Below are 22,360 nucleotides of genomic sequence, written 5' to 3'. Positions count from 1 at the left end.
GAGTTCAAAATGAGTCGGTGATGACCTTAAGGCAGAAAAATGAGATCTCCTCTCATGTTGAAGTTCCTTGCAAACTGTCATGTAATCAGTGAAGACGAGGCTCCCAGTACTCACCCCATAGACCAGTTCACCCACCATCCCGTTCCACGTCTTGGTCTCGGGGTCTCGGGCTCCGTACTTGCCATCCATTACTATAGACAGTTTGTACTTAATTCCAACATGTTTGGCAATCTCAGATGCTAAATCGACGCAGTAGCCTTCATATCTCTCATTCCCGTCCAGATGCATATAATTTTTCTTGTACATCACATAAGGAGCTTCCTGTTGATTCAAACACACGCTGGTTTATTCACTCCCATGCCCTGCACACATTCAGTCATACGTAAATATGCATACATGCACTCATACTGTATGTGCCCGTGCACTTAAGCATCCACACACACACTCACTCACTCACTCACTCACTCACTTGCACACACACACACAGATTCAAGATATTATTAGCTGCATCCATGCACTCATGCGTACAGAGATGATGCTCACAAATGCACAGATACGCTCTGATAGAAGCAGCGTGATTGACTCTGTCGCGTTGCTTTTATCGAGCCGTGGCAGCTAACCGACACCGAGCCCAATGCACCAAACTCCTTTAGAGCCCACGAGCACAACACTCGGGGCGTCATCAGGGAAGGTTAAAGGTTCACTCTAACACCCACAACTTTGCTGGTGAGCTACATTTTGGTGATTTGAACCGGTGAGATGAAACCAATAAGGGAATTGCTCCGCGGCGACCCGGTGCTGGAAACTCAGTTTTCCGTGTAATATAACTCATTGGGTTGTTGGTGGTTTTGCTTTCCTCAGTGCAGCTGGGGACCCACAGCATCGAGCACACGGGGATTGGGTGTGTGTCCCTTGTGCATCGTATTCCTTCTGGTTGCTTGGGCTTTGTTTTGCAGCCTACAGCAAACTATACTGATATAGTATTTGTCATTCGCTCTGTGTGTACTATAACATCGATATCATTACATCTATGCTACATCGAGCTGATGTTTTACCATATTCAGGTTGCAGAATCAGACTTGAAATGTAAAATCTCTGCGCCGCTCGCATTACGCTTCTGAGACGCTCCCCTGCACCGCTCAGGTGTGACCTGTTAACACGGGCACAGAACCGAGACGCGAGACGTTCTGTGCTGCTTCAGCCCCGCATATGCACGCACGGTGAAACGGGCCTCTTGATCAAAACGTTATGTTAGCAGCTAATGTAGCGTTCAGCAGCTAACATAACATTTCTTACTTAGGGTAACCTTCAGAAGGAGCCGACGCGTTTGCTACCGTCAAAGTTACCCGTGCCTCATGATGAAGAGCCTGGGCCTTGGTTTGGTGTCAGCACTATGCCCGCCGCGTCAGTTGTGTGGATGGCAATGTGAGCAGTAAGCACAATGCTTAGCGCTGCACTTTTGTACCGCTTCTCATGTGTCAGCAGCATGAAGGGGAGGAGCGAGTGCTTTTTTTGGTCTCTTTTCTATTTTTGTGGGCGAGAATAGAGCGCCGGTGCGACTCTTGCTGGGGCCGGAGTGGTGGGCAGGCTGGGTGTGTGTTAGCTCAGAGTGGGGTGGGGATGGGGATGGGAATGGGTTTCATAAGTAAATGCCAGTGACAGGAGAGGGATCAGAGAGTGCCCATAGTGTCTCAACATAGTCAAGCACATTGCACCAATGCGCAGTTAAAGGCTGTTTCATTCCAAAACATAACATAGACAAAATAAAACAGAATAAGCCATTGTTTGCTGTCCAGAAAATGCAAATACTCCATAAATAAAATTACATGAGGAGAGCAAGAGCGTGCTATTTTTCCTCTGGTGCAGCTTGTCTTTTTTTTAACTAAGCACATCATCATTATCAAACAATAGGACTGCTCAGGAGAGCAGGCATTGTCATTACAGCCACACACAATTAGAGTGCAAGTAGGAGAGCAATGGTTTGTTTGTTCTGTGCTGAATGTATCCCCTCGTCTCAGAACCACTCAGTGTTTCCCAAGAGTTAACACGGCTTCACCTCCTGGCTGCATTCCTCATGTTGACATGTTAGATGTCTCCGTGCTGCTGAGTGATACTGGCTGATGCCTTACAATGCAATGCTACTTTATTTGTTATTTTGACTTAATTAGTTATGCTTTATCGGGTAATTCTAATGTCATTATAAAGCGTATACATTTTTAAATTGAAGCAATACAGTATGCCTAATACACTTGAGTAAACACAGGGAAATCAATTTAAAACAAATCATGTTTATGCCATCTTACTAGGTTTGGAAAATGTGTCCTTCATAAATCATTGACTAGAAGTTATACTTCACCACAGAACACTCTGAGGGGCAATACAAAATAGATTAGAGAGACGATAACAAGGAAAACCTTTTCATTCATCCTCCAAAACTGCTTCTTTTGTTTTGCCCGGCCCGAGAAACCATTGCTGTAGTCATCCTCTATTCATTCTTCGGCCAGTCTATCCCAAGTGTCATTGAACATTTACTTGATGAGGACAGACAGGTCTACTTACGTATGCGTTTGTATGCTTTTGTAATTGATGGAGTCAACCATTATCATTTATACCATTATTGTGATGTCACTGCTACGACAGGCCACTGAAGTATGGAAAATCAAAATGCTTTGACACCCACACGGATACAGTTGAAACACTCCAGGTACGGTTGACTGTTTCAACGTGTAGTGAGTGGATGGAAAGCAACACAAAAAAGATGTGGTTCTACCCGCCCAGGACAGAATGTATCAATCACTGGAATCAACACAATGACCTTGAGTGGCAGAATACGTGACACATTTAAAACTGCATGGAAAGTGTACCATAATAGTAGTGACCACAATCGTTCGGTTTTCCACTGAGGAGTCGTTGGTAACCTGCAGGTCCATAATATTTACAAATCTCTCGTACTCGTTCCAGTACCCGATCTGCAAAGAGAAAGCACAGCGGAGTGATAACCTCTCCCGTCCCTCTGTGTTGTGATGTGAACGAGCCTCAAACGGGGAAACATCTAAGTGTTCCTGTGAACTGACTTAATGCTGGGCTCATTAGAACAACACTGGATTTCCCAGAGGCCTTCGGGGGGCCGCCTCTGCCCTGAAGTCGGGCCAAAATAGCAGCAGATGAGCAAATAATAAAAATGTCAGAACTGGCTCGGTCGTCTAAGCACTGTGGAATAAACAAGAAGTTTCTAAATTAAACATGGAGTTTGTTTCATATTGACACAAAAGCAAGCATGCACATATAGTTTTGATATATATCTTTGCTTTGGATCACCGAAAACAGCTCCTCTGTGCAGTAGATGAGGAAGACTTCAATGCCTCCCACCTTCAGCTTCCCAGGTTTGATGGTAAATAATTGATATTGCGGCCTGTGAACTGCATACACCTTAAATAATTTATCATAATATGCCAGTGCCTCCGCAGCTTCTCTCCTCTGCAGCTCTGCCATTGCACTTACTTTCTCTCCTGCTATGCAGATGCTTGAGTCAAACCAATGTCAAGTGTTTGTTTGCCCGTCTGCAGTAATGGCTGCTCTGGCTCACGATGAAACGTGTTGCATATGTTGCTGCCAATAATCTAACTGTTGCTGGCTTGGGTTCCCCTCCCCCCTCTCACATATGGTCCACATTTTTTCTCAGATCTTTAAATGTTCAGGGGGACAGACAGGTGTATGACAGTGCAGGTCTCTGACACCGCCAAGTGGAGGCGCTAGAAAGCAGCGCACGTCCCCAGCTGCAGGCTCTCAACTACACGGCCGAGTCGCGCTACAGCAGTGAGTGATGCTCCGCCGTCGCACGGAATCTCAATGCCGTCCGCTAATGATATTTGTGCGGCGCGGCTGGAGGTTGAGGCTGCGGGGAGCTGTGTCACAGAGTCCTGATCTCACCCGAGCAGCTGGGACACACATCAGCGTATACATCACTGCTGACACTTACCACTAAGAACCTTCATCCTCTAACTGTCACTGGGGAGACCGGGGCCCCAAGTCTTGACAAAATGCTGCCCAGCTTGTCTCATCCTTCCCCTCTCTCTCTCTCTGTCTCTCTCGCCCTCCTGGCCTCGTCTCTCCCTCTCCTCTCCCTGTCCCTCTCTCTGTTTGGACGTCGGGGCTTTGGAGGCGCGGGTGGTGTAATCACACGACGTATCTGACAGAGCCCACACTTACGCAGCCAAGCAGCGATGCAAAGCTGCTGGGCAAGGATATGAAATAAAACCAAAAGGTCAACACATGGTACTGGTTAAAATGTGAGTGTACCAGGGGGAATCACAGTTCTGAAGAGGAGCCAGGAGAGATCTCGGGTTCCCTTTACAGCAATTGGCTATTTGAAATTGTAATTACTGTCAGCAGAAGATCGAAAAATTATCATTCAGTCCGGTGGCACAATCGGAGGAGTTTTATCAATATACAATCGCAGGCTGTGTGTGATTTGTGAGGATTATAATGCTTCACACAGCTCATCAACGCGCAGAGCACCGCTGGCTAACGGGGAACAGCAATCAACATCACTCGCTGCCGCCGCCGCCGCCACCGCCGCCTCACCTGACTCCAAAGGCTATCGGCACTTTAATCAGCGAAGGTGAAGGCTTGTTTGAAAATGTTCCCCCGCTCGCTCGCTGCACTTTTCTCAAATGGATCCAACAGAATTCGTGGCACATGTGGCCGACATTCATTGAGTTTTCTGCTCCATAAGGACAGATGATCAATAAATCATTTAAAATTATGTCTTGGCTCAGTTCCACGGCTTTGACAAGTAATGAACTGAGGCTTGATGTCTGCCAGCTGTTGGTTGTGTTTGGCTACAGAGCAGAAGGTTTGATCGGGCTGCGCTCTGACACTTGACGGACAGCAGATGATAGAGGTCGTCGCTCGTTCTTACCTTTCTGGGCCCACCTGTTTTCATCTCGTAAACATCGATGGTGAAGTTGGTCCGCCGGCCGTAGTTGTCGAACTGGATGTTTCCGGTCATGCCGTGCACTTGGACCTGGTGTGTGTGGGGGGAGAAGCGTGTGGGGGACACAGAGAGGCGTGTAAAAGCTTTCACTTTGCATATATAGCTGGTATTAAGGTTCTCATGTCCGCCGAGCTACTGGAGAGTGCACAGTCTGTTAATCAAATGATAGACTGGATACGCTTTAATAAAAGATGTAGTTTTATGGTAATGAGAGAGAGGATTTGAGTGAGCTCTCTGCAAAGATATCTGCAGGCAGCGGGAGGAGAACAGCTCTCCTCTCTCTTCGCTTCTCTCTGTCACTTCCCATCTTTATCACACTCTCCTCTCGCTATCTCTGCTTCACTTCTTCTAGCCTTTTCTTTAGTTATCAGCTTTCCAGTCTCTCTCTCTCTCTCTCCCCCTCTCTCTCTCTCTCTCTTGTGCACACCGTACCGTTTTCAGAGCTCTCTCGATGTCGATGCCTTGGCTCCAGGGCACGGCAGGATTGGCCAAACAGTCCCCGGCGCTGCCCCGGCGCGAAACGTCCACACGCTGGCGCCGCAGGTACCTGAAGGCCTCCGCGATCACCAAGATGGCGTCGTGCGTGAGAGCTGATGTGTACTGCACAAATGCAAATAGATAATTGTCGATAAGTGAGTCATGCAGGCAGGAGTTATCATCGGCATCTTATTTATCAAGGAAAAGTGCGATTAGAGCCATTTAATTAAAGAAACGGCGGCTTGTCCAACAGTCGGGACCTCTGTGAAAAGTTTCAGATCAAAGTTAGGGAGAGATCACAGCATTAATACCTGATTTTATCTCCCACGCACCTTTGCTCAAACTTAGCTCGACCTTTCCACCACTGGGGGTTGAACCACTTGTTTGTTGACCACTGCACCATGACGGGATCTAATTAAATTCCATTCAAAATCCATTTCTTCCTTGATCATTGTTTAATTAGATGTAAATTGAAGCTGCGATATAACCTTGCCTTGCACTGCCTATCGATGTATTGATTGCTGGGCGGGGGAGGCGAGGCAGAGAGGAGGAAACAAGGGAATGGAGGAAGAGCGAATGACAAAGGCAAACAGAGGATAAGAAGAGGAGATGAATGGATAGAGAGCACATCAGAGGGAATGATGGCTGCAGTCTGCATACGGAATGAAGAGTCTCCCTGGCCTAGTACCTTCAGTGGAGTGTTCCGGGCTTCTGGGAATTCTCTTTCATCGAGCCGCTCCCAGCGCTGCATAAACTGCTGCACAATGGGGTTCTCTGGGCTGACAATCTGAAACCCTGATATGTTGGCTCCACCGGCGAAGACTTTGTCCAGACTCACATTGGCGAATCCCTGATAAGACAGAAGGGAAACGGGGGAAGGAAAAAAAGGCACTCGTGTAACATTTTATCTGTTTTGATTTGTTTTTGGTCTTTTCTGGGTCCAACTTGGAGCGTGCGTCATAGCATGTTAGCGGAGACAAGCCGGCTCGCTTTAGTGCGAACCCATCAAAACACCAGTCGACATCATGTGTTTGTCATTCTGGCGAAATGTTTCTCTTCACACTTTGCGCCGGACCTTGAATTCATTTGCAGATAAACAACTTGTCAGCAGACACTTTGCTGTTTTCATGTCAGATCATGCGAAAGACAAAATATTTGAATCAAACCAGCTTTGGCACAGAAAAAAAGGAAGCATTATGTCATGCATATTGAAAAGTCTGCCGCTCCAGCTGCCATTAAATTTCATTCTGCACCCCGGAGCTAAGGAGTTCTTTTATGGTCAAATTGATGGAGTTTTTTTTGGTCTGTTTTTCCAAGTGCAGACACAAGGACGTGGTGTCTGAATGCTGCATAATAACAGCTCCTACAATCTGGGAAACAGCAGCCAGGGATCAGGGGGTTAAAGTAGCGCTGACCTCTCCCTTAAAACACTCAACCATAACCATAAAAGGTCAAGCAGGGTGGGAAGAGAAGATGGCTTCCTTACAAATGTGCTTATATGTGAGGGCATTGCTTTCTACTTGAATTTGAATACTTCCAGTGAAACAAACAGGCTATAAAAATGCATGGGCTCGTTGTGCATGCATGTCTCTGCTGGCGAGGAGGAGAGGTCCTCTGCTTAGTCCCATCACATGCAGCAAACAGCAGGTTCCCCTCCTCCCCTGGGATCGGCTCGGTTATTACTTACAAGATTGGCCAGAATGTAGTGGTAGCCACGACTGTTCTTCCCCAGGGTCACAACCTACGGGAGGAAACATCGATACAGTAAACCATCCATGAGATGAGAGCTAAGAAGAGGCTACAACAATCCCTGTAAATGCAGCTAAGTCCTGCACGAGTGGAGGATGCTATGAGTTCAAACAAAGCGCTGCCGCCTATGGAAACAAAAATAGGGAAGAAGAAATTAGAGAGCGTTAATTAAAGCAGAGCGGATGATAAAGGAAGGAGTACATCCAGGAATGCTGCGCTGGCTTTGAAGTAATCCGCGGTCCAGGCATGTGAGTCTGCCACAACTGTTGCACAGGAGGTAGAAATTTAGCAGGAAAAATAATTCAAAGGACTTTACAGACGGCGAGATGTAGATCTCACTCAGCTTTGAAATTATCACACCTTCCAAGCATAACAACATGTTTCAACCCACGCTGGCTGTCTGAAAATAGTAAGAGGTGTTCTAAGCCTTTCCATCACTGAGGTACCGACCATATGCTGCCTTTTATTTTCTGCTGTTTCCGTCTTTTGTTCTTGCCTGGAGATAAATCCAATAGTGGGACTCTAAATTGTCCTGGCTTTCTGTATGTTACAGCCTTCGACGCTGTTTTCACCTCGCCCTCCTGACATCTGCTATTTATGAGCTTGCAGCCTGTTGTGGGTGCCATGCAGAACATTGACAACCACGTCTCAGTTTTCATCAGTGTTCTACAAACACGGCAACGCAAGTGTACAGCGAAATCAACATGTTTGCACGTGTTCTGGCACCGACACTTCCACAAATACAAACTGTGGGTTTATCAACTGTTTGTGTGCGTGTTAGCAGAGGGACGTTTGATATTTGTTACTGTGGATCATTTACGACATTCCCGCCTAGCAGGAGGCGGTGATGCAAACCTTTATCTTTCCCATCTTAAGCTGCAAGAAAGAAAAAAATCTACTAGAGCGGCTCACATATCGGTGCATACCTCCTCCAAGGCCGGACAAGCCCAGAGCAGATTTTTGTTGTTCTATCAATCTGCTGATGTAAAGAGAAAGAAATGCCTCTAATAAAGACCAAATCGAACATATTGATTGATTGAGTATTATAATTTTAGCCAGATTTAGTTTGATTCAAACTAATGCATTAGTATTAAAAATAAAAAAAATTTATTGGGGAATTTAATCATCTTTAGTGTTTACCCTGTGGTTGTTGCTATGATATTTTCTCATTTCCATGTGGAGGAAGCATTAAATTCATTCATAAAACGCATCGTCAGGCAAAACTTAAGAACTGGTTCAGTCTGACTGTAAATTTCTGTGGTATATAATCTGAGTGATGAACCGTATTTGGTTTACATATGTTTGCAATCGATAAAATTGACATCTAAGCCATTCAGTTGATTGATCACTTTATTTAAATAATTATTTTTTTCAATCCAATCTCACATTTACGCCAGAGAAAGCATTACAGCGTGTTTTTAGATGTGCAAAGGTCTGTATGTACATCGACTGACATAAGGCGATGATGCAACGCAAGCAGCTCTGCAAATATATGACTCCAATGACCCTCACATGACTCCAACGTGAGCTGAAGATTCACAAGCCCTAGGATGGGGGGATGAATGCCGGGTACTTGGATGAGTCATGTAACGTCTTTAAACCAACAAGCCCAGATGCCTCCGGCTACGTCAGCTCCTGCTAACAAACAAACAAACAAACAAACAAACCAACAGGCGCGGCTGAAATCATAACCCCCTTCCCCCTGATCTGCCTATAGCTGAACCTCGACTGACCTGTGTCCAATATTTTAGACAATTAGCCTTGCTCAGACAAAGCCTCTTTTCAAGAATAAAGTAAAACCACTCTCTTTCCTGCTTGGACGTCTGAAAGGGATGTGGTATTTTTTTATAAACACAAGGGAGCACAAACACAGAAAGTCTTTCACTCAAGCACTGCAGGACATCAGACGGAGCAAACACGACACAGAAACAAAGAGGAAAATGAGAAGCTTTTAATGCAGGAATAGCAGGAGTTTGTGTTAAACCATATCAATCTATTTCTAATAAATAAATGACGGGAAAATAAAGCACCTCGCTGCAGTGGAAGCTGATGTAAGAGTTGCACAGAGCTACGGTGGAAGTCATTTTTCAGGAAACTCTCCAACCCGCTGCATTTTCTTGGACAGACCCCACAGCTCCACACGTCTTCTCTGCACTCTAACCTTGACTGTGGCCTTACACCTCCTCACACCTGCGCTGAAGCTGGGCAAAAAAAAAAGCCTCCACACCCCCCCCCTGCCTGCGGTCTGGAGCTCATACCCAGTCTGGCAACAAACGCCAACATGCTGCAACCTTGGGCTGGAGCACAGCAAGACAGTAATGGCACAGGCATTGACAGAACCAGCGCCAGAACACACCAACGCTGTTTAATTAGACAGGGAGCAAGATCCAGCCCGGGTTGAGATGAGCAGATTTCATTGTTGCTGCATCGCTGACTGACCATAAAGCCCTTGGATACCGCAGGTTTGCGATAACGATCTTTAAGATACGATTCTATTCTATTTCCTTTTGGGCTCCAACATTATTTGAGTCATAACTACAGAAACAACATTGACTAAGCTCTGACTCGGGGAGCAATTTGAAGCCCGCCTTTACATTAAGCGTGGACTAATTTTCTCTATTGTGCGACAAATATGAATTTTCATCAATGTGATTAAACTCATTGTGTATCATTCAGACTGAGTTGAAAGGCTACTTGTAGTCATGAATAAACAGCAGTCCAAATGTAATAGACATTTGACGATGCTAATACGATACTGCTAATCAGCCCTGCTATGAAATGGATACAAACAAAGCAAAGCCTCCCACAATTTTGCATTAAAATGGTTTAGTCATTTGTTTCTCCTCCATTCACAAACATTTAAATACATACACTTGAATAAGAAAAGACTATAAAGGCTCGTCTATGTTTACGTCTAACCCATAAGCACGAACCCACTAACTCCCTCTGACAGCGAAAGGAAAAAATGTGTGTCGTCTGACCCCTCGGTAATCGTATTTCTGGTTTTCGTCTTACTCATCGATCCGTTTGCCCTGCTCCGCCACCTTTTGTCCCACTGCTAAAGGAAAAGCTTCTAATTCTGACTGGAGTTTTCTTTAAAGCCTGATAGGGACGGACAACCAGGATGACCTTGACTTCACCCTCATTCAGGCTAGCTCAGTCCAGCAGACAGTGGGCCTTAAATGTAAAACTACAGCGAGACATTTTCAATAAACGGCAGAGCATTTTCCTCCAGGTTTGACCTTTCCGTTTGCGGAGTTGGCTGCAGCAAAGGCAGAGGGAGGCTGACAACGATAGGTTCCCAAGAGTTTGTAAATACCATTCTATTCAGAGAGGCTCATAAAAGGAGATAAAATTATGACGTAATTATTTCTAGTCCCGTCGTGAATCATGGAAATTCAAGAACCAAAACACACAACCCATCTAACCAAACAGTCGGGTCGCGCTGCAGACAATGGTTATCAATTATAGTGGTATTATCAGGACGTTAATGGAAACAAGCTGTATGAAGTGCTGCTACATATAATTTAGTGTCGCCGTAATCATGAGTTATCATCACAATGTTCCACTGAAGGCAAAATGGGACAGAAGGGTAATTTCAGTTCTGTGCTTCGGCATAAAATGACGATCGTCTCCTTCCGTCTCCATTTGTGCTCCGTTGCTCTTGGTGGTATTGCTCTTAGTGGAGCACTTTCTAATTAACAAGCAGAAGTGGCTGTGCGTCTGTTCACGGCGGCCTGGATTGATGCCCCTGAAGGAAGAAAAAGTTTGGCTTTCCCCCAAATGCAAAACATTTTCCGAACACCTGACTCATGTTCGTATGATTATGTCTGTCATTGCTCGGAGATACGAGAGCTATTTGAGACTTTATATCTCGGGAGAAGGGAGTCACATTCTCCGATTCCCTGACACTGCAGCTGCCTCAGGATTCTTCCCATGTTTCGGTGCCAAAAATGGCTTTGAAAGATAAGTAACAGGACCTACTTTGTTTTCAGTGACACTGAAAATGATCGGGGCAAATTCTCTCGCTTCTGGCGTAAAAAAGCATTGATAACAACACCTGACTGGGTTGTTGTAAGGCTGCTTACACGTGAGGAGCGTTACATTTATGCTGTGTTGGTCCCTTCATTTACCCTGTCAATCTTGAGGAATCTTGAGGAATCTTGCTCCCTTGCGCAACAAACGCAGGCTGCAAGCAATCGTTTAGCTAGAGTCATAGCTTCTCACTGAATGTAAGGGGTTCGGGACCTTTCAACTGCAAAGGTCAGAGAACGTGCGCAGGAGACATCTTGGGTTGTACCTGAATTCTTCTTGTATCTAGCTTGTTTAAGAGGAATGCTAAGATATGAGTAAGTGCTTTATTTTTGGGCAATGCTGCATGAAATCCTTGTGCTGCAGGCAGGTATGTGGTGTGAAGGAGAGTTAATGTCATATCAGTAACAGTGTAATTGTTGTATAGTATTTCAATGACATGAAGTACCTGACGTTAAAGTCTAGCATTTGGTGTATAGGAGAATAAGATATGATTTACTGTTTTATTTTATAATATCGTAGAGCTATAGTGGAGCTAAGCTAACATGAGAGTGTCAGACTCAACTGCACATAATCACTGACCTCTCTAAATTAACATACTTTAATCAAATCCCTGGTGAGAACAGACGCCATGCGTATGTTGGTCTTGGTTTGGTCCCCTGTGTAGGGGTGAGGGAGTGACACAGAAATAGCAAGGCTGCATTTTGTAGTACAGAAGCTAACAGGCTGCGCACCATCACAGCTAAAGCAAAGCGGCGTCGGCCTCTCATCCAGTAATGGTGTCAGCAGGTCGTTCTCCTCGACGATAACACCTTAATCCCATTTAATTCAGTAATCTCTCTTAGTAAATGGCCTTTTACAGGCAACACTGGTGCTGCGGATTTGAATGCACTTTGTAGCCGCGTCTTTACATCTCACAGGAAGGGCTCGGCCTATTTCCATTCGCCCCTTTCAGTGGCTGAAGGATAATAAGATGGTGCCTGGATCAGGATTGTCTTTCAGATCATCAGTGACAGTAGCTCACTTTCCTCTCACCTCCTCTGAATTTTAGGTAGAACAAATAAAGAGACGAGGAGGCAGGCGGTGACAGATAGTATTACTGGGAGACGGAATCAAATTGATGAAAATTTGAATTGCCTGAGAAAGTTATTGTGACAGAATTGACTGTTGACAACTTAACCTCTAGAATTCAAGAGTAAACTTGAATTTTCCATTCATAATGTTGATGTTTATATGCAAATAGAAGTATCAACCCCTACTTTATGGAGTACTGACATCACCAGCTGCGTTAACATGCCCAGCAATGATCCTATATTAGTCCGACCAAGACTATTATTCAGGTGTGACCATGTAAACACATGACACGCTCTGATCTCAGTCTGGATGAAAGTTGTGGTCCAGGCTGAGATTGGTTAGAAGGTAATTGAGTGCAAATGTTCACACAAACGCATAAATCACACAGAACACACGCTGACATAAACATTAACCTCTGTGTTTGGGTGATTTCTGTATGTAAATGTACTTTGAAGCATTTCAGGGGCTGACTGCATGTATGAGGGAAGGGAGAGGACAGTTAAGTGGACCTGCCTGAGTCGCCCACATGTAAACATATAAATGTTGGTTTGGTTTATTGTCTTAGCCAGGCAGCTGTGTGAATGTAAAGGTAGATTGGGAAACCATTTAAATTTGGGATATTTTTTATTCTGTTCCTTGAAATCACATCAACCACAGCCTCTTCCTCAGCTTCTTATCTCCCATGATGAGATTTATTTCCCTTTCTGGGCTTAGATATAACACAGAGATTTCACATTCTATAACACACTTAGCTGTGGATTATCTCTGGGTTCTTCTGGGAGTAGAAAAGGCAGAAGAAGGGTTCCCAATTCTGTGTGGGGAGGCGTATACGGCCACCCTTCATGCCTCTACAGGCAGCAAAATGTTTTTCTCAGAAATCCCCAAACCCATCTAATTTTTTCTCTCTCTCATTGTTTTTGTCTCCGCGTGAAAAAAGCAGCTTTGTGGCTGGCAAAGCTCTCCCTGCCTGTCTGTCTTTGAACAGCTTGCGTGCCCTGGGCCTGTCCCAGACGCCGTTCATTTTTTGCTTGCCTCTCTTTACACTAGTGATGAGCAGGTTGTTGCCTCTGAGCAGACTCCAGCGCAGAAATCCCAGGAGGGAAGATGGCCAGGAAGACGAGTGCAGCACACAGATACGAGACAATACTGTATGTGGAATCGCACAGCTCGATGGAATTAAGCCATTAATGGTGTAACACACATGTAGGGGCGTGCTTTACACGTGTGCACTCCGAATATTCAAGCTGACAAATTAACCTGATGCAGGGATGATGAACATAAAATCTATATAATTCTTATTTATACATCTTGCTTTCATAAGAGGAAGATGATTCTGGGAATATAAGAACAGGATGCAGTACGTTTGACTGAAACACAGTCATTGGATATGATTCAGAGAGCCGAGCCGGCACAGCCTCTCCCGCTGTAAAGGAAGGACTGCTGTCGGGTTAATTTATCTGCAGTGCAGTGTATTGACGGAAAAGTCCTATAGGCGATAAATCCTGAGTGGTTGTTACAGCATGAAATGATAATGGTCCGGGTGTAGCGTTCTCCTCAGCATCGCAAAACAAATTTGTGGAGAATCTCTCTCTGCTGTTATTCAAGAGAACAAAACTGTGCCTGATGCAGCAGTATGCAAATGGCGTCTCTGGCCGTGATTCCATATCATGTAAAGTGATAAATGAAGCCAATAAAAGTGACATTCAGCTGAGTAGCTTGTGAGTGAGACGCACAGTCACAGCGTTGTGCAAATGTATTATCGCAAGTTCATGAACCCGTCGCACATTTAAATGAATAGCGCCCCACCTGTGTACGGGATTGGGACGCTCGTTTATTCATTTGGTTATTCTGCTGAAACACAATCCCCGTCCTGGAGCACAACAGCACGGCTTCTATTTCATCCGTCCCGATCACAATATTGGAAGGTGCCAACTCTGGATAAGGCAAACAAATACCCAGCAGGACGAAGGTGCGAGCAGCAAACACATCACAAAGGGCCGAGGAGCAGGATGCAGGTTCTGTCTGTGACCAACAACACTGCCAAACATGTGAAAAGCCCAATGAGACACTGGCCTATTCCAGATAAATCTACACTCTGTGGTCCTGACTGGAATAAAGGAATTCTTCCCACAGTGGGATTACTGGAGCTGAAATTGTAAAACTAAGCCTCTGAGCTGATTCCCATTTCCTCCCAGTAATCAGTTTTCTGGATCTGTCCTGCCTCATGATCCTCTTTCCACAGGCAGTGACCTTGATGGATGGAAGTGACACGTCGACACATAGACACCGACAAAGGCACATAGTTCAGATGGAAAACTACATTCGACCCTCTGCAGATGCAACTCTATACGTCTGGCATCACAATCACAGGAACCAAAGTACAACCAGCATGAAACTTGAAGCAGTAACAATAACGTTCCATTTGTTCCGATTGCAGCCTTTTCAGCCTGGCTCCCCTCTTTCACTGTACGATAGTGCACCCCAATGGAGGCGGCTAGAGAGTGAAGCCCAGCAGCTCCTCTGGAAGCCTGTGACTCATCCATACTGGCCAGGTTCGTTCACCCGGCTTCAATAGGAGGAAACGCTATGCTGCAAAACTGAGCTCGCTGCTGTTTGAAGGTTTGTTTTTGTGAAAGCTTTATTTCCCCTTCAGTGCTAAAACAAAGTGTAGACAGAGAAATGGCTGATGATGATGATGATGATGGTGATGGTGGGAGGTGGAGGAATGCGAGGAGCACCTCCAGACACAAAGAGAAGAGAATCATTAAAGGGAACAGAGATAGAAACAGAGGAACATCAAACAGATTATTGCTGTGTATCTTTATCATTGTTTCACGGGAAAAAGGCAATTAAACACGCAGCCGTTCCTGCGCCTCACGTGGTTCCAAGTGAAACATTCCAAGGGTTCCTTAAAAAGCTGATTTGTATTCTTAGCATAAAAAGGAAACAGATTTGAGTCTCGTCCCCACATTGTCGAGCGTGCGGCAAATTTTCAGCACAGGAATTAAATTAGACACAGCAAATTAATACTAAAAGTAATTCTGTTTTAAACTATGACTCTGGGATCAAATTAGATTCATAAAAAACAAGTGGGACTAACAGTCGTTGGGGGGATATTGTGAGGCAGAGAGAAGCCAATATCTAAATGAATGTTAACGAGCAGAATCCAATTCGGGCTGATTGCCTTATAAGCAGGCGGCGGCGGCGGCGGCGGCGGTGGCAGCAAGCTGAGCGGTGCCGCTCGGTGCCGGGCGGGAGGACGGAGGAGACGCGCGGTGTAATAGCCACTCATCTATTCATGGTAATTGTGTTTCCCCTACTACAACGACTGGTGGACCTTTCATTTCCTCCTAAGGCATGGATGTGACAGAGGGATGGAGAGGTTTGGGGTTGTTAAAAGAGGATTAAGGAGGCAGCATCATCAGTGGTTTCTCCAAATGGCTGCCCGCGCTCCGACCGCACACGGGCCCCGGCTCCTCTGGAGACCTCTCTCAGGCGCGCCGGGCCTCAAACTTAGTGAAAATAAACTGAACGGAGTGTAAAAGCTCCTCAAACTGCCTCATGCGGATTTGTTAGTTCACGGAATGACACTAGAACACTTTTACACTACATACTTCTGAGAGAGGGGAGAGATAAATTTGACGATTGGTACACACATTGTTGGAAATAAAGCTGCAATACACAACATTTTTATGGGGGCACACAATGTCAAAGTTATCTCTGAACTCTGCAGGTCTTTGGAGAGTTTCTCCAGCTTGGTTGTAAGATGCACATTTCCTTTAAACTTCCAGTATCTGCTGCTGTAGAAAGCAGCTGTTTCAGACCTCTTCTAATTAGTGGATTCATTCATTGGTGGAGGAGAAATGATGCTCTGGGGCTGTTTTTCATGGTCTCCCGATTAGTTCCAGTGAAGGGAATCGTGTTGCCACAGCACACAATAATATTTTACATTTTTGTGTGCTTACAGCTTTTTTAGCAGCCGCAAGTTTGAGAAGGACAAGCTTCAGCATCTAGTGCTTGAATAGATGCTGTTGAGTCTGAAGGAGGAACTTGTCTGACCTGTGCAGAGCCCTCATCTCAACCTTATCAAACACCTTTTCAGATGAATTGGAGCGTCAACCGAAAGCCTGATGTCCACATAATGGCCACATTATCTATGTCCACATACTTTTGGCCGTGTAATTGTGCGATCGAGGCAGTCTGAGCAACAAGAGACTTAGACGTCACTCTCACCTGCTCTAATATGGTGTTGATCCTGCCCACTTCGCAGTCGATCACGTAGCGCTTCTCCTGCCGCCTGTCCATCTCCTCGATGATGCGCTTGAACTCCGCAGCATCTGTTGTGCCGCTGACGGAGCGAGCGGTCACCTGCCAGTTGTTTGCCACCGCTGCCTCCATGATGGCCTGCAGTATAGAGAAACCTGCAGGGGGAGAGAGAGAGGGAGAGTGGGAGAGAGAGAGGATTAGACACAGTGTAGTTGTTATGCAAGAATTGAGTGGTCGCTAATTTATTCTGCATAGGTTTTAGCTTGAATTAGAAAGTTAAAGGCCATCTCATTACATTCTACAAGAGCTTTCCAAAGTCTGCAGGACCATTAAAATATTGTCCCCCGTCTAGACTTTGTGTGGGGTTACCTGTGTGTGTGTGTGTGTGTGTGTGTGTGTGTGTGTGTGTGTGTGTGTGTGTGTGTGTGTGTGTGTGTGTGTGAACCGACATTTGCATACTGAAAAGGCAATGTCATAATGAAGTGAAAGGACAAGAATGGTATCTGATATCATTAAAGGATCAGTGGGTGACGTTATTGCGCTTGGCATCAATTAAATTATGGCATTTAGCTGAGCCACATGTTAACTTTGACAGTGCGATGAGACGCATCCCGGGCCCGCCGTCTCCTCCTCCTCCCAGCGCTGTGCCAACTCATTTAAAGATAAAGACAATGAAAGATTCATCTAGGCCAGTGGTAGAAAAGAGATCATTATGCTGGCAGAAGAATGGAGAACGAGCCCTTCTAATGAAAAATTCACACGTGAAATATTTTCATTTAACAGAGCGCTCGGAAACACTGTGGTCAAATCTGGTGGCGTGGCATGAATAATGTGCTCCTATTTCTGGAAGGATGGATTGCACATCGCACAAGCTGAAATCAAAATGGCTTAACTCCTCGCCCGTGTATTAGCCCAGAGAATGAACACGAGCGTTATTAATGAAAATCAAGCAGAGTGGTGGTATTCATTAAGCCAGGGACAATGTGGCGGCAAAGTATACGTACAATAAGCTTCTTTTCTCTATCGCTCCCTGTATTTAATCATTTGTCACATATATTGTAGGTCAACTGATACGAAAAAATGGGAGAAATGTGCAGCAGAAGCAGATTCTGGCTCATCTCGCACTCATGCTGATTTTAAGGTGATTAATACCCTGGCATGTGATTGGGTATTATGCAAATAGTCTGACGTAGTGTTGAAGGGCGACGGGCAGAGTGGAAGCTGGTCATAGATTGTTTACTGTGGACCGTTTCTCTGTAGAACCTTATCTCCGTGAACCGGCTGCAGGGGAGCCCGCAAAGCCACTGTAAGACCAAAGAGAAGCCAACAACAGTTCTAACAAGAAAACCACTTGGTGACTCGCTTCATTTCTCCTTTCGCCTTTTGCCTTCGCTTCCCTTCATTTCCATTCCGTCTGAATGGTCAAGTAGCTTCTTTTTATAGAGAGGCAGAGCTTGTAAATGCCCTGAGATTGCTTTGCCACGTATGTCTGCACTCCCCGTGTGCCTCAGCCACTCCAGCGCAGCCATTTTTACCAGATGACCTTTTTGGTGAAGGGAGTGAAGGGAGTGCGGTGTGTCACGGCGACCCGGCGCGCGGCGTATTATCTGTCCGCAGACACAATGGCCCGCTGCCTGGAGACATCAGCCTGCAAGAGCTCTGCGTTATCAGGTCGCATCTGCCAGGAAGTTGTAGCACAACATAGGTGATGTGTTGAGGATGAGAGCGTACATTGTGTATTCTGTAGGTTGGTTTAGCCGTTTGAAAAGGACAACGTGTGTGTGCGTCCATGTCTGTGGGGCAAATTTCCTCTACGGGGGGGAAAATGTGAAAGTGGAGTGAAAACATCAGAAGTTACTTTCATCATCATTTTTGCATGAGCTCAGCAGCGGCGGCGGGCGTCTCCTGAACGCTGTCTATACCTTCACACATCTCCCCAAACCTACAGCCAAACGCCACAGAATGCGGCTTTGAATATCATGGATGGATTATTCATCTTCCCGAGGCATATGTTTAAAACCTCACCAACAACAAGCCAGCTGGGTAGCGCCATGGCAGCCTTCCCAGCTTTAAAAGCTCCTCGCATTAAAAGATGTCATGCAGATTAACTGGGTCAGCAGTCCCCATTGGTTAGGGAACGGTCGGGAGGAAGACTGGTGAGGGTAGTAAAGGCGAAGAGGCGTTTAGGAGTCATCACACCGGGCGTATGGCGTGTCATGTACAGTATATGGGCCGATGTGACGGGAAGGATAACCGGTTCAAGCCAGAGTATTTGTTTACTGATTCAGTAACGTAAAAGCAAATGTTCCTAGTTGAGGTTCTCTGCGCGTGTAGTGCTGGACTGAGGTATTTCTGAGGTCTGCTGTGAAGGGAAACGCACAAATGAAACCAACACTTCAGTGCGAGAGGGAAACATCCTGTCAATCAGATTAGAGCCGCGCTGGGCTTTTATTTTGAAAATTGCTGATTTGTTCGGCGCACGTCTGCCTCCGCCTGCAGCAAACCCTGAGCTGTGTGGGAACAATTGGATTCATTTAAGATTCACAGAAGATTCCATGCCTGCTTCGTTTTACATTTGTATGGAAATTAAGAGATGGAATCTTCTGGTGGTAAATAGTCCGCCCGGAAATGGCTTACATTTCCTCTTAGTAGCTCTGAAGTCAGCACAAAAGTTATTTTTTCTTCCTGTTTTAGACTTCAAAAGCAAAGAAAGCACAACACACAACTTCATCTGACAGCCGCAAAAAGGGCTAACAGCTCAGTAAATCATGGGAACCAGCATGGCGGCGTGTTGTTTCCTAAGCCGGCGCATCAGTTATCTCCAAAACCACATAAAACTTCCCACTAAGATTTACGTTGACTAGTTACGTTCCTCAGACCGGCATCCATTTTCAGCTTCGGCTGATCAATGGATTCAACCTCCCAAAGAGTGCTGAGAGCCCCTATAAATGCTTTTCCAAGTGATATGTATTTCCAACATGGCGAAGGAGCCATAAATCTCTCTGCCAGGTGGATCGGCCCCACAGCTGCGCCGCATCTAGAACATGCAATACATTGGAATGCATAAATTCTGACGACAACAACGACAACAACAGCCTTTCCTTATCATCGCCTGTAAATCCCTGTTGCACAAATGCTGCAGCTTCTGCTCCTCACACTCCTCATTGCTCATTATACCAACCAGATAGGTGTCGCTTTAACATGTCACAACGCTCACACTGCGAGAGAGAGGGTCTGTGTGTGTGTGTGTGTGTGTGTGTGTGTGTGTGTGTGGAGGAGGATCATGGGATGCAACATTTTAATCCATACCGCAGCCATGGCCGAGAATTCCTCCTATTATGGTGGATTAATGTTTGAATTTTTTGTTAAAATGTAACAGTTGTTTTGGCGCCACCATCAGGTCGATTGATGTTTCTTTTGTGTTTGCATACGTTGTCACTTGATGCGACCGTCAGCTTTGATCACAGTTGATTATTCATTAGATTCAGGCACTTTGTGAAGGATAAGCCACGCCCACTCCACTTAGAAAGGCAATTGTAGCAAAAACATTAAGAAAAATATTCAAATTGACTGACAATCGAGGTCGTTACTCTGGCATTTGTACTGTGCAGAAGCTAGTAAATGTATTAATAGAATCTAAAGTCTTTGTTTACACACAGGCTCATCAAATAATCACATCTTCTTCTCTTTGGCTTCTGGCAGCGGAGCTCAGAGGAAAACGTTCCCGTCGCCAACAGCAGTAAAGAAAACAATATCAAATAAAAGTTAACAGCAATGAATTCCGCGACAACTTATCCCGTTTCTGTGATCAAAGCGTTGTTTAGCCGACAGATTGCAGTAATTCATCTCCATTCCAAATTGCAAATCTAATAAACAATTTGCTGGACTGGATTTCTACATTTCAAAAGGTGCGCCGACGCTTTGGAGTGACAGCGGCAGGGCGTTTCATCGTTAACAGGATCCTCGTTAGCATAGAGATGAACCGCACGTGCTCGGATCCTTTAAAACTATAGCGACTCCACACCTACAGAACAGGGACGCTCCAAAGTGCACTGGAGCTCTAATGAGGGCCTCACTTTTTTCCCCGCGTCCTTATGGCGTGCAGCAGCCGAGAGGGAGAGAGAGAGAGAGAGAGAGAAGGGGGGAGAGAGCGGCGGTCCTCTTCTTCTTTGTCTCTGAATCGGATCTTAACAGGATGAGTTTTGAAGCGTCACCCGTGGCGGCTCGGCAGTAATTGAATTGAGTTGCATCTAATCTCATTGCCCAGCTCCTTTAGTTCCCTGACTCTCATTAGGGTTTGGTGCAGAGTGTCACATCCTCCCATTTCTCTCTCTCTCTCTCTCTCTCTCTGTGCCTTCTTCCCCCCTCCTCCCTTTCCCACACCGTACCTCACAAATGGTCCAGGATAACAAGGCAAATCAGAGAAACGCGCTCACACACACGCACACGCACACGCACACACACACACACACACACACACACACACACACACACACACACACACACACACACACACACACACACCTGAGCCTCAGTGATGTAACCCTCCTCGGTTACTCGTAGGACGATTCACTCCAGCAATGATTTGATTGCATTTTGATTCTTTTTCGCTCTACAATCACCTCATCATCAAATCTCACATTTTGCTCAGCACTCACAGATTTGATTTCTGGGTAAAGAAACTCATCATATGTATCCCATAATAATCAAACAAACTCTGACATCATATGAAGGCAGAGAATGACATCAGCTTTCTGACTTCCTATCTCCACATTCAAGCCTCTCAATGTGTTTATTCTATATTTTAACCATTTCTTTTCAATCTGGTTTCACCCGCACATCATCTAATAATCATGAAGTAATTAAGGCACCATTTTGTTACGCAGAACAGAACTCAGAGTATGATAATGATAAATAAGTGAGCCATGACGGGCAGGTGACGGTGGCTCCTGCTCTCCCCTCTCACAGGTCAATCCTCTGATAAATGAGGGTCTCTGGCGAGGCCGCCGCAGCCCGCTGAGCTGTCTGGACGTCAAACCGGCTGACATGAAACCGCAAACACAAACCGGCTCTGACTCCTAACTGTGCGTTTGGCTCAGTCCCAGTTTAGACGGCTGAACATCTGCACGCAGCTTTATGAATGTGACACTGCCGCAGTGTTTGGCGTTGCCATATGTTGCTAAAACTAACATATTTCTTTTTCCACAGTATAATGTCATTTAATCAAAATCATAAATATAAATAAATCCTAAATCCTAAATCATCCATGTTGCTTTGTGTAATGTATCGCTGCGGTAAAACACACAGTCAGGCTACGCATAAATTAAAACGCAGCCGCCACATTTTAATATTACATTCTGTGTGTTTATACTAACGGAGATTGAATTATTAAACTCCAACATCACAATCTCGCTCCTCATTAACCCCATATATATGTGTGTGTGTGTATGTGTGTGTGTGTGTGTGTGTGTGTGAATGTGTATGTGTGCGAGTGTGTGTGTGTATGTGTGAGTGTGTATGTGTGTCTATGTATGTATGGGTGTGTGTACGTGTGTGTGTGTCCGCGTGCCAATTCCAACATATTACCACAGCAGCTTCATCTCTACTGTCGTCTTGATGAAGCCAAAATAAATACCTGTTTAGTGGCTGGTGAGTGTTTGCCTGGGAGCCGAGTGTGAGCTCACGGGGCTCTGCGGATCCCTCCAGTGTGTGTGTGCAGAGCAGATCACAATCTCCGTCTGAGAGTGGAAGGCTTTCTATTTACAT

The 22,360-nt window shown here is 45.5% G+C and overlaps 1 protein-coding gene across 2 annotated transcripts in view; it reads right to left on the bottom strand.

Moving 5' to 3' along the window:
- gria3b (glutamate receptor, ionotropic, AMPA 3b) overlaps nucleotides 1-22,360 on the bottom strand; it is a 65,388-nt gene that overhangs the window by 14,622 nt on the left and 28,406 nt on the right. For both annotated transcript variants that reach the window (XM_076162762.1, XM_076162761.1), the window contains exons 4-10: nucleotides 16,562-16,749; nucleotides 7,161-7,214; nucleotides 6,162-6,323; nucleotides 5,429-5,596; nucleotides 4,922-5,026; nucleotides 2,865-2,969; nucleotides 115-321 (exon numbers count right to left, since the gene is read on the bottom strand). In XM_076162762.1, the coding sequence (XP_076018877.1) occupies nucleotides 115-321; nucleotides 2,865-2,969; nucleotides 4,922-5,026; nucleotides 5,429-5,596; nucleotides 6,162-6,323; nucleotides 7,161-7,214; nucleotides 16,562-16,749 (989 nt within the window). The remainder of the gene's footprint in view (nucleotides 1-114; nucleotides 322-2,864; nucleotides 2,970-4,921; nucleotides 5,027-5,428; nucleotides 5,597-6,161; nucleotides 6,324-7,160; nucleotides 7,215-16,561; nucleotides 16,750-22,360) is intronic.

Source organism: Genypterus blacodes, unplaced genomic scaffold (genome assembly GCF_046128005.1).
Source record: "Genypterus blacodes isolate CSIRO-AG114 ecotype Tasmania unplaced genomic scaffold, CSIRO-AGI_Gbla_v1 ptg000128l_1, whole genome shotgun sequence".
NCBI lineage: Eukaryota > Metazoa > Chordata > Actinopteri > Ophidiiformes > Ophidiidae > Genypterus > Genypterus blacodes.
Note: the sequence above shows the minus strand (reverse complement) of the source record. Positions and strands in the feature narration are given on the sequence as shown.